Source organism: Eriocheir sinensis, chromosome 22 (assembly GCF_024679095.1).
Source record: "Eriocheir sinensis breed Jianghai 21 chromosome 22, ASM2467909v1, whole genome shotgun sequence".
In the NCBI taxonomy this organism is placed as follows: Eukaryota; Metazoa; Arthropoda; class Malacostraca; order Decapoda; family Varunidae; genus Eriocheir; species Eriocheir sinensis.
In genome coordinates, this window is record NC_066530.1 from 9,616,352 (window position 1) to 9,629,757 (window position 13,406).

Here is a 13,406-nt window from a genome sequence, read left to right on the forward strand (position 1 = left end):
TGCTGCTGCAAGGTATAGTTTTTTTGGCAACCTTTTAGTACATGGATCTTAAGATACAGGGCTGCTGGGGCTGTGTGCACCGGGGCCCGCAGGATGGAGGCGAGGGCTGCATGGGGGCTGTGCGTTGAGGCGGCGTGTGCGTGCTGTGTGCTTGGTTATGGCGGTGACATGTGTGGCAAAATGTGTACATAACACACCAGAACATGATATGTATTGTCTCTGCCAGTTCTTCTCCCCCGCCCAGTTGCTATCCATATACAGGGGCCTTGTCCGCCCTCGTATGGAGTATGCATCTCATGTGTGGGGGAGCTCCACTCACACAGCTCTCTTGGACAGAGTGGAGTCTAAGGCTCTTCGTCTCATCAGCTCTCCTTCTTTTACTGATAGTCTTCTACCTCTTAAATTCCGCCGCCATGTTGCCTCTCTTTCTATCTTCTATCGATATTTTCACACTGACTGCTCTTCTGAACTTGCTGACTGCATGCCTCCCCCCCTCCCGCGGCCACGCTGCACACGACTTTCTACTAAAGCTCATCCCTTTACTGTCCAAATCCCTTACGCACGAGTTAACCAGCATCTTCACTCTTTCATCCCTCACGCTGGTAAACTCTGGAACAATCTTCCTTCATCTGTATTTCCTCCTGCCTACTGTAGTGCTCTGATAATTGGGGCACCAGGTGATGCGAAAAAAAATCAACGGAGACGGGGAAATAACGGGGAAAATGAAAAACCTGAGGCCAGAAACTCACCCTGAGGGTAATGTTGCCACCACCCGGTGATCTAAGGGTGAACAAAGTCACCCCTAGCTCGCAGGGAACCTTAAAGTTTAAGTAATTAAAAATGGGGGACTCAGGGGAGGGTTTCCGGGGACTCTAGAAGAGTTAGCGTGGACGGGCGGAGGTGTGGAGGCAGAAAGTCAGTAACCACCACGACCGCCTGGAGAATACTCACGTTAAGGATAACACCAGAGGAGACAAATAATGTCTATAGATATGATAATGTACATTTATTTGTTTGCTTTCTGATCAAAGAATGAATTCTAGAAGGACGAGTCAGTATTGAGGTGGGTACACGAGGAACCTTGGCAGCCACCTACCGCGGACGACACGCAATAAACATCTTGAGTACAAAATATACCTAAATTCATGAATAATAATCATACATAGTAGAAGGCACCAGTGTGCGGTTTCGCACTCTCAAGATAATACACTTTACAACACTAGATATCTGTTGCGTCCAGCTGACTCACAGTATTAGACAAAGAAATGATTTACTCATGAGAAATACCAGAATCTGTGAATGAATAACCTTACGGGGGAAATGAGACCGCAAGGAGACTCACACCGACAAGCAACAACACCATTCAAAACCCGATAACTTGAATACATTACAATTTCCTCCTAACTTCTCACATTTACAGAAGAACATTGACTATTTTATGGGGAGCTAACGCTACGACACGGTCTATAGCAAAGAGTGAGGCTTGACTCCTGTGATCTGTCGGCTGCTAGGAGCACACGCAGAGTTTCTCCTCGCTATAGAGGGGTTGCACTGACGTCACACCGCTTCGCTTTTGTTTTAGGAAAAACAACTGTCAGCCATTTTGGGAGGCATGAGCGATCAGCTGAGCCCCTGCGCACACCTGGAAAAGTTGGAGTTGCCGGTTGCCCCTACTCCCAACATAGCTGGAGGAAAACGGTCCAGTGTGACATAAGCTTTAATAAGTCGAATTTGGTGCGGAAGGGAAAGGGAAGAGCTGTTATTGTTTGGAAGGGGTCCCCTATCATATCGTGTATTTAGCAAAAGCTACACAGCAACTGACGCTCTCCCGCCGATACTCTCGGCTTCTTGCCCCGCGATGTTGCAGGCTTGTGTGTTCGTAGCTCGAGACACCATTCGTCACCCAAGTCGTTATTTGTTCGTGAACTGATTTGTTCGCGATGAGAGGTGACCCGAGGTTCGGCTGTATGTAAATGATGTCAGAAAAAGTAAAGAATTATGCGAGTATGTTTGCAGATGACACCAAACTGCCTAGAAAAATAGATGAGATGAGATGATTGTAATAAACTGCAGAAAGATTTAAATGAAATACATGAATGGAGTAAAAAATGGGAAATGGATTTTAATGATAAGAAATATCACACAATGAAGATGGGAGGGACAATCATCGACACAGTGAAGGAAGAAAAAGACTTAGGAATTGTAATACAAGATACCAGGGTTAGGATTTTTTTTTTATTAAAATTCAATTTTTTTTATTATAATTGATTTTTTGTGCTTTTCAGTAATTCACATTTACTTTGCTGTTAGATAATGTATTTATTGGTGTTTATGTGTAAACATGTTTTCTCTTTTTGCTGTGGGAATAATTTGGACCGAATATGTATGAAAAGGTTATTACAATTACACACAATGCCTGCATCACACTTGGCACGATAAAACTCTCCCTTTGAAATTCTCTCAAAGGAAATCCATATAGGATCTTTTTTCCTAGCAGCTGCAGACATAGTCATTACTTACACCATTACTTGCTTGCTTACAAGTCAGGAGATGTCTGCCACCCACTCTGTTGTGTTTTGTTCCTGAGCACATGCCAAAGCTGCCAACTACTAATTTTAAATACCGATAGTAATAACATTATTAATGGGATAAGTATTTTTGGTAACAAATGCAGACTGAGCATAAAATGTCTTTCTTTGGGGTAAGCCCACAAAAATTATCAGGATGACAAATATAGTTCCAGTAGAATCCTTTAGTAATAAATTTACCTCTCTGACATTCTTTCCTCTGGGACAGGTTCTGTACAAGTCATGCCTCGATAGCCAGGAATAAGACCTCAAATCTCCAGTCACCCAAAGTGCCGGAATTTCAACTATCTGGGATTTTAAAGTCATGCATACAATGAACACATGATATTTGGATGAACACTTGTATTACAATGAACACATTATCCTTTAATTTTGAATATAATGCACATTGTATGCAGTGCATACAATGCTCATTATATTCAAAATTAAAGGATTTTGATTTTAGTCTGATTTTTTTCTGTGATCATAATCGATTATAATCATATGATTAAAATCATTTGCACGCAGCCGCCACATTAAGATGTTTTGCAGGGAGCCATTCGTCGGCCGGTGCCTAGTATGGGTATTCTGAGATGTGCAGGAAAATGATGAACCTTGTGGCGTACTTGATGAAGTGTTCCCTCTCGTCGTAGGACACGGCCTCCACAATCATCCTGAGCGAAGGGAGAAAAATGTAACTCAAAATCAATCAGTCGTAAAGGAAGGTGAACTCACCCAATATTTCAGAGATCAATTGATATAAACTGAATATTAATATATTGTAAATTTTTATCACTACATATGGAATAGAAAGAGAGAACAGTGGAATTTAGCTATGCATGTGATTCTGTGTTATTACAAGGGAATAAAGATTTCTTTGCTGTGTTGAGAAAAATGGACAATCTGATGCAAAGACGTTTCTCTGAAAAATAAGACCAGGTAAAGTTCACATTTAATTTCCTCACAGCCTCTCTTGGAGTGACTCAGGCAAATTTATGCCCATTCTAGAAGTGGAGTATAATTGTGTGGTGGTATCAGCATGCAAGCAGAGCAAACTAAGGCAATGAGTGTGTCCTGAAGGGAGCAGTGGTCTAATATAGTCAGAGTATACTGCAACAAGAGACATGAAGCCCAGAGTGTGCTTCAGTCTCACCAGCAATATACACTCATCAGCTGGAGTAACCTCAGCCACAAATGACTCTGCTTGTCTGGAGCTACTTGCCGATAGGAGAGAAATAGACTTGTCAAGATCACAATCGCACACTGTTGGATAACAAATGAACATGAAACCTGGATAACAAAGAGCTGGGAACCTACCTGTACTCCCGGCCTGCCGCAAGGGGCTGCAGCGTGCTGAGAATTCCCTTCCCGGCCTCAAGACGAATTCTGAATCGCACACCTGGGCAGGCACAGCAAAACAGGAGGAGAAGCATTACCAACACTGAGTCCATATCAGTTAGCAGAGCTTTAAATAAAGCTCATACAATAGAACCTTGATCTAATGTAACTCAGTGTAAGGATCTGTAAAGTAGACAGTTAGACACCAGCCGTAACAGTCCGGAAAAGCACGTTCTGGGGATGGGCTGGGAATACTTTGCATGGATTTTTTAATGTGCATCACAGAGTGCCGGGGACTGAACCCGCGCTTTCTGAGTTTTTTATTTTTTTATTTATTTATTATTTTTTTTTTTAAGGAGACAGCACAAGGGCACAAAAAAAGAAAACAATAATAAAAAAAAAGCCCACTACGTGCTGCTCCTGTAAAGAATCCAAAGAGGTGGCCAAAAGAGGGGTCAATTATGGGAGGAGAGGTGTCCTGATACCTTCCTCTTGAAAGAGTTTAAGTCGTAGGCAGGAGCAAATACAGATGAAGGAAGATTGTTCCAGAGATTACTCATGCATAAGAGATTTGGACAGTAAAGGGATGAGCTTGAGTAGAAAGTCGTGTGCGGCGGGTCCGTGGTCAACGTGAAACTATCGATAGAAGATAGAAAGAGAGGCAACATGGCGATGGAATTTAAGAGGTAGAAGACTATCGGTAAGAGGAGGAGAGCTTATGAGACGAAGAGCCTTAGGGCCGCTTTCACAGTCATTTTGTTTGTTTTGATCGTTACCAATGGTGACGATCGCCGCTTTAGAATTTCCACTTAAAACTGGCCAATGGGGTAGTAGCGGCTGCGGGGTTAGCCTAGCCTCGCACCTTACCACACACTCTCAACACCTCGCTTCCTCTGCAGCCGCCACTACCCCATAGGCCAGTTTCACGTGGAAAACTATAGCGTCGATCGGCGCCATTGGTAACGATCAAAACAAACAAAACGACTGTGAAAGTGGCCCTTAGACTCCACTCTGTCCAAGAGAGCTGTGTGAGTGGAGCCCCCCCACACGTGAGATGTATACTTCATACATGGGCGGACAAGGCCCCTGTATATGGATAGCAACTGTGCGGGGGAGAAGAACTGGTGGAGACGATACAGAATGCCCAACCTCAAGGAAGCTGGTTTAGTGAGAGAGGAGATGCGAAGTTTCCAGTTAAGATTTTGAGTTAAGGATAGACTGAGGATGTTTATTGTTGAAGAAGGTGACGGCTGAATGTAATCGAAGAATAGGGGACAGCTGTTTCGAAGATTGTGTTGAATTGATAGGTGGAGAAATTGGGTTTTTGAGGCATTGAAGGACACAAGGTTCCTTCTACCCCAATCGGAAATGATAGCAGGGTCTGAGGTTAAGTGTTCTGCAGCCTCCAATCTGGAGTCTTGTAATTCCTGTTGAGAGGGTCTTCTATTGAAAGAAGTTGAATACTGCAGCATGGAGTCATCAGCGTATGAGTGGATAGGACAGTTAGTTATAGAAAGAAAATCATTGTTGAATAATAAGAAGAGAGTGGGTGATAGAACAGAGCCCTGAGGAACACCACTGTTGATAGGTTTAGGAGAACAGTGACCTTCTACCACAGCAGAGATAGAATGGCCAGAAAGGAAACTGGAGATAAAGGAACAGAGTGAGGGATAGAATATTAAAGAGGGCAGTTTAGAAAGCAAAAACTTGTGCCAGACTCTATCAAAGGCTTTCGATATGTCTAGTGCAACTGAGTAGAAGTCATGGCAGCACACCAAACAGCCATTGATATGTTAAAAGGTTCACTCCTGTGGCCTGTGCCTGACACCCCAGCCCCCACTGTGGACGTGAAGGAAAGGTGACCCAGGGTAGCTGGAAATGCTTTTAATCAACCCACAATGGCACATACACTATTTATATACATCAGAGAAACTGCAATAACATGGCTGGGGTGTGAGGTATGGTGCTACAGAAGTGGCCTCTGGCACGTGACCTTTTAGCTCAGCGATGGTTCCATTGGTTTGCTGCCCTCACCTCTATTCCAAAGGCCCGGGTTCAGTCCCAGCACTCAGTGGCGTACATTAAGAACTCTTGGCAAAGAAATCCCATCCCGTCCCACCCCTGAGCATACCTTTCCCAGAGTGGCTTGCAACTATTCCAGCCCCAGCACTCACTGCTGTAGTACATTTTTGAAAATTTTTCTGCATTTTTTCTAGTTTGCAAAGCTTTTCATGTATCAGCTATGCCTATCCCTCTATTCATGAATTCACACATGTGTGGATTTCCCCAAATATGCACAAAGTTGTCCCAAAAGTAATTTTCCCAGTACCTCTCCAAACATTGATGGTCACCCTGCAGACGATTTGGTCATTCCTAAGGAAGGGATGATGTACGCATGCATAAAGCAGCATGAAATATCTTGAGTAGCATCAGCTATGTGTACTGTGAACTGTACTGTAATGTACATAAACTTCTTACAAATGTGTAGTCATTGAAATCTGGTGTTGGGTCCTCAACACCAAGTGTCTACCATTTTCTTTTCCACTTGAGGTGCTTAAGCATAATTATCATACCATGTGAATCATTTACTAATGAATGCTTCTTGCAATAAAAAACAAGTAATAAATAAATGGAACGAGCATAAACACTGGATCACAACAGCAAGCAGCTGTTAGACATAAACAAACCGTGTAGGGCAGGGCAGGTACCGGTACAGTACTGGTACTACCACTGCTTGACGTGGTAACAGTACCAGACTGCTCTGCACCAGTAGTGCTGGGTATTTTTTTTATTCTTATTTATTTATTTATTTTTTTTAGTCTCCGCCTATTGCGCCAGTAGGCTTGCTTGAGGGGCCTGGATGGTATTCGGCCCCAGCCCGTCATGGTGCAGGCGGTGGCTGAGTGGTAGCGTGCTGGACCCACATTCACCGCATGATGGACGACGCAAGTTCGAATCCCCACGCTACCACCTGGGATTTTTCAGTCACCGCCGAGTGGCTTAAAACTGCCCACATGCTGTCCTGAAGACCACCCATCAAACCCAGACTCTAGAGGAAACCGTCCAAGTGAATCAAGAACGAGTTTCGGGGGGCAGCATGAGCCAAGACAAGATGGCGCCACTATAAACACTTGCCTGCGCCATGATGGGCTGGGGCCGAACACCATCCAGGCCCCTCAAGCAAGCCTACCGGCGCTATAGGTGTAGACGTAAAAAAAATTAAAAAAATAAAAAAAAATAAAAAAAAAAGTGTTTATAGTGGCGCCATCTTCTCTTGGCTCATGCTGCCCCCCGGAACTCGTTCTTCATTCTTGGACAGTTTCCTCTAGAGTCCGGGTTGATGGGTGGTCTTCAGGACAGCATGTGGGTAGTTTTAAGCCACTCGGCGGTGACTGAAAAATCCGAAGTGGTAGCGTGGGGATTCGAACTCATGTCGTCCATCACGTGGTGAATGTGGGCCCAGCACGCTACCACCTCAGCCACTGCCTACCCTTGCCCGTGCAGTATTCTGTATTCACGGTGCTGACAGGCCATCATTCAGGCAAAGCTTTCCATAGAGTCTGGCACAACTCTTGGCTTTATAAACTGCCCTAACACGGTTTCTATCCTTCTTTCTGTTCCTTTATCTCCAGTTTCCTTTCCGGCCGTTCTATCTCTGCGGTGGTAGACGGTCACTGTTCTTCCCTTAAACCTATCAACAGTGGTGTCCCACAGGGCTCTGTCCTATCGCCCACTCTCTTCCTGTTATTCATTAATGATCTTCTTTCCATAACTCTTGGAGACAGGCCCAACATTCTAGACCTCTTCCTTACCTCTAATCCTTCTGCTTACTCTGTCAAACTGTTCTCTCCGTTGGGCTCCTCCGATCATAACCTTATTTCTGTTTCCTGTCCTATTGGTCCTGTACATCCTCTGGACCCACCGAAGAGGCGATGCTTCTGGCATTTTGCTTCAGCTCGGTGGGACGACCTGAGGATGTACTTTTCCGATTTCCCATGGAATGATTACTGCTTCCAGGAGAGAGACCCCTCTGTGTGTGCCCAGCGCATCTCAGAGGTGATTGTCTCTGGAATCGAGACATACATTCCACATTCTTTCTCTACTCCTCATGCTAAGAAGCCTTGGTTTAATCATGCTTGTTCTCATGCTATCAAAGATAGAGAGGCAGCTCACAAAAGGTTCCAGAGCCTTCGAACTCCCGCTAACTATGACCTTTACATTTCAGCCCGGAATCGTGCCAAATCTATTCTCCGACTTACCAAAACTTCTTTTATCAATAGAAAATGTCAGCACCTTGCTTCTTCTAATTCTTCCCGTGATTTCTGGCATCTAGCCAAAAATATCTCCTCCAATTTCACTTCTTCCTCTTTCCCTCCTCTCCTTAACCCTGACGGCAGCACTGCCGTCTCATCTGTCTCTAAGGCTGAACTCTTTGCTCAAACTTTCTGTAAGAACTCCACCTTGGATGATTCTGGGCATATTCCTCTTACTCATCCCCCCTCTGACTCCTTTATGCCTGTTATTAAGATTCTTCCAAATGATGTGTACTATGCCCTCTCTGGCCTCAACTCTCAGAAGGCTTATGGACCTGATGGAGTGCCTCCTATTGTCCTTAAAAACTGTGCTTCCGTGCTGACACCCTGCCTGGTCAAACTCTTTTGTCTCTGCCTATCAACATCTACCTTTCCTTCCTGCTGGAAGTATGCCTTTGTACAGCCTGTACCTAAGAAGGGTGACCGTTCCAATCCCTCAAACTACCGCCCTATAGCTTTACTTTCCTGTCTATCTAAAGTTTTTTCATCAATCCTTAACCGGAAGATTCAAAAGCACCTTACCACTTCTAACCTTCTATCTGATCGCCAGTATGGGTTCCGCAAGGGGCGTTCTACTGGCGATCTTTTTGCTCTCTTAACTGACTCTTGGTCATACTCTCTTAGCCGTTTCAGTGAAACTTTCTCTGTTGCGCTAGACATATCGAAAGCCTTTGATAGAGTCTGGCACAAGTCTTTGCTTCCTAAACTGCCCTCTTTCGGATTCTATCCCTCTCTCTGTTCCTTTACCTCCAGTTTCCTTTCCGGCCGTTCTATCTCTGCGGTGGTAGACGGTCACTGTTCTTCCCCTAAACTTATCAAAAGTGGTGTTCCACAGGGCTCTGTCCTATCACCCACTCTCTTCCTGTTATTCATCAATGATCTTCTTTCCATAAAAAACTATCCTGTCCATTCATACGCCGACGACTCTACTCTGCATTATTCAACTTCTTTCAATAGAAGACCCTTTCAACAGGAAGTACACGACTCCAGACTGGAGGCTGCAGAACGCTTAACCTCAGACCTTGCTATCATTTCCGATTGGGGCAGAAGGAACCTTGTGTCCTTCAATGCCTCAAAAACTCAATTTCTCCACCTATCAACTCGACAATCTTCCAAACACCTATCCCCTATTCTTCGACAACACTCAGCTATCACCATCTTCAACACTAAACATCCTCGGTCTATCCTTAACTCAAAATCTCAACTGGAAACTTCACGTCTCCTCTCTCGCTAAATCAGTTTCCTTGAGGTTGGGCGTTCTGTATCGTCTCTGCCAGTTCTTCTCCCCCGCCCAGTTGCTATCCATATACAGGGGCCTTGTCCGCCCTCGTATGGAGTATGCATTTCACAAGTGGGGGGGCTCCACTCACACAGCTCTTCTGGACAGAGTGGAGTCTAAGGCTCTTCGTCTCATCAGCTCTCCTCCTCGTACTGACAGTCTTTTACCTCTTAAATTCCGTCGCCATGTTGCCTCTCTTTCTATCTTCTATCGATATTTCCACGCTGACTGCTCTTCTGAACTTTCTAACTGCATGCTTCCCCCCCTCCCGCGGCCCCGCTGCACATGACTTTCCACTCATGCTCATCCCAATACTGTCCAAACCCCTTATGCAAGAGTTAACCAGCATCTTCACTCTTTCATCCCTCACGCTGGTAAACTCTGGAACAATCTTCCTTCATCTGTATTTCCTCCTGCCTACAACTTGAACTCTTTCAAGAGAAGGGTATCAGGACACCTCTCCTCCCGAAACTGACCTATCTTTCGTCCTCCTCTTTTGATTCTTTTTTAGGAGCAGCGAGTGGCGGGCTTTTTCTTTATTATTGTTTCCTTTTTTTTGTGCCCTTGACCTGCCTCCTTTGTTGTAAAAAAAAAATAATAATAACTGTCCTATCCACTCATACGCCGACGACTACACTGTGTATTATGCAACTTCATTCAACAGAAGACCCTCTCAACAGGAATTGCAAGCCTCCAGACTGGAGGCTGCAGAACGCTTAACCTCAGACCTTACTATCATTTCCAGTTGGGGTAAAAGGAACCTCGTGTCCTTCAATGCCTCAAAAACCCAATTTCTCCACCAATCAACTCGACACAATCTTCCAAACACCTATCCCCTATTCTTCGACAACACTCAGCTGTCACCATCTTCTACACTAAACATCCTTGGTCTATCCTAAACTCAAAATCTCAACTGGAAACTTCACATCTCTCTTACTAAATCAGCTTCCTCAAGGTTGGGCGTTCTGTACCGTCTCCGCCAGTTCTTCTCCCCCACACAGATGCTTTCCATATATAAGGCCTTGTCCGCCCTCATATGGAGTCAGCATCTCACGTGTGGGGGGCTCCACTCACACAGCTCTCTTGGACAGAATGGAGTCTAAGGCTCTTCGTCTCATCAGCTCCCCTCCTCTTACTGACAGTCTTCTACCTTTTAAATTCTTCCGCCATGTTGCATCTCTTTCTATCTACTATAAATATTTTCACGCTGACTGCTCTCCTGAACTTGCTAAATGTATGCCTCCATCCCTCCCGCAGCCCCATTGCGCACGACTTTCTACTCAAGCTCATCCCTATACTGTCCAAATCCCTTATGCAAGAGTTAACCAGCATCTCCATTCTTTCATCCCCTTCACTGTAAAATTCTGGAACAGCCTTCCTTCATCTGTATTTCCTCCTGCCTATGACTTGACCTCTTTCAAGAAGAGTGTATCAAGACACTTCTCCATCCAAAATTGACCTCTCTTTTGGCCACTCTATACTTTTTGCTTCATGAGAGCAACAGTTAGCGGGGTTTTTTTCCTAAATTTTCTTTTTGTTGCCCTTGAGTTGCTCTCTGTGCTGTATAAATTGTCCACCAAAACTGTCTGGTGAGTAAACATCTTTCGTCTGCAAGTGTGGATTTTATTCACGTCAAGATCACGTCAGCATGACTATCCCAGTCTATCATTCTTTCCTTACAGATGGCAGAATCGTCTGCGGGTGAACCGTCAATGTTTGGAGTGGTGTCATAAAAATTCCTCTGCATCCGCCTTTGTGCAATTGGACGACAATCCGCATGTAGTGAACCTACCAATACGGCATACAGGTGTGTGGTAAATATATATATATATATATATATATATATATATATATATATATATATATATATATATATATATATAGATATATATATATATATATATATATACACAGTCACCTTGATTAACACAAGGGTTACGTTCCTGGAGATGTGTTATTTAAAAATAATTTCCCCATAAGAAACAATAATAATAGGGGGTTGGGTTATGTTCCTGGACACTAGGAAAGTTTGCGCGCACTTTTTTCACTCAGAAAATGACAAAGTTACCCCAGTGCGGTATGTGCCTAGGGTACAAATTTTGATTGATTTAAATAATGAATAGTGTGATGCAATAGAAAAGAGAAGTGTGAATAAGCAGAAGAGAGGAGGAGGAAACGTGCAACGATAAAACCGTACAGGTCACAAGATGATGCGCCCACGTGGCACGGCATGAACACGAAACAGAACACACAAGACACAACACCGCCATGGCGCACCAGTCACCAGTGTGCCGGGTACCTTTGTGGTGATGGTTAAAGCGGCTATTACTCGGGAACGATATTGGTGGAGCAGGGTGTTTCCTGACATGACTGTTCGGCAGTCGTGGGGTGGACTTGGGCGGATTAGTCTGGAGCTAGTATTTCTGCTGTGCAGCGGCCCGGTCAGCTGATGTTTTCTGTGATATATGTTCCAAAGAGTGGATATCCGTGGATGACTAAAGTGTTTACTGTAAACGCATTTTTGTTTCTCATTATAATAATACCTATGTTACAACATAATATGATTGAAAGAAATTAATCAACATTTATTTCTACTTGAAAGTCAAGATCAAGACCAAGATTGCCCATCGAATGTAGCATTTCTGTGTGATTAGTTCCCTCAGTAGCTCGGCGAAAGTTATTGCTTGCACACTGCACAGTGAGTGAATCTACCAACGAACACTTTTGTTTACCATTTCAAAGTCACAGCTGCTTGGGGTAAGAGCAGTGTACTTCTTCAACCAACAGTGGAACACTTTCAACACAGAGAAGGGCACAAAGCAACATACGGTGTCATAGTCATAATTATTGTAAGTAAGGTGGCCACGTGTAATACTGAATACACATTAAGTTCAGGGAAAATATGGAGTTTTTCAGCACAGTTCCAGCCAGAAGTAGCGTTGGTGCGCGTGACGTCATCGAACGTGACGTCATCGATTAAACGCACATTAAATCGAAAATATCGCATTAGTTAATCGTATCTCTTTAAATATAAACTCGTGTTAATTAAAAAAAACGTGTTGTTTAAACTCATGTTAATCATGTTAATCAGCTCTCCTCCTCTTACTGATAGTCTTCCACCTCTTAAATTCCGTCGCGATGATGCCTCTCTTTCTATTTGTATCGATATTTTCACGCTGACTGCTCTTCTGAATTTGCTAACTGCATGCCTCCCCCCCTCCTGCGGCCTCTCCTCACACGACTTTCTGATCAAGCTCATCCCTATACTGTCCAAACCCCTTATGCATGAGTTAACCAGCATCTTCACTCTTTCATCCCTCATGCTGGTAAACTCTGGAACGATCTTCCCTCATCTGTATTTCCTCCTGCCTACGACCTGAGCTCTTTCAAGAGGAGGGTATCAGGACACCTCTCCTCCCAAAATTGATTTCTCTTTTTGGCCACTACTCTATTCAGAAGCAGCAAGTAGCGGGCTTTTTTTCATTATTGTTTTCTTCTTTTTTTTTACGCCCTTGCACTGTCTCCTCTGCTGTTAAAAAAAAAGAAAAAAACAAGTGTATATCTATCTATCTATCTATCTGTCTATATCTATATCTATATCTATCTATCTATCTATCTATCTATATATATATATATATATATATATATATATATATATATATATATATATATATATATATATATATATATATATATATATATATATATATATTTTTTTTTTTTTATATTTTAAAAAAAAGGAGACAGCTCAAGGGCACAAAAAAGTAAACATTAATAAAAAAAAGCCCGCTAATCGCTGCTCCTAAAAAGAATCCAAAGAGGTGGCCGAAAGATAGGTCAGTTTCGGGAGGAGAGGTGTCCTGATACCTCCTCTTGAAAGAGTTCAAGTCGTAGGCAGGAGGAAATACA

At 43.6% G+C, this 13,406-nt stretch overlaps 1 protein-coding gene across 3 annotated transcripts in view; it reads right to left on the reverse strand.

Moving 5' to 3' along the window:
- Positions 1-989: 989 nt before the first annotated feature.
- LOC127002010 (hemicentin-1-like) overlaps positions 990-13,406 on the reverse strand; it is a 251,350-nt gene continuing 238,933 nt past the window's right edge. For all 3 annotated transcript variants that reach the window (XM_050867330.1, XM_050867331.1, XM_050867332.1), the window contains 2 exons: positions 3,885-3,966; positions 990-3,241 (listed from right to left, as the gene is read on the reverse strand). In XM_050867330.1, the coding sequence (XP_050723287.1) occupies positions 3,142-3,241; positions 3,885-3,966 (182 nt within the window). In that variant the 3' untranslated portion in view covers positions 990-3,141. The remainder of the gene's footprint in view (positions 3,242-3,884; positions 3,967-13,406) is intronic.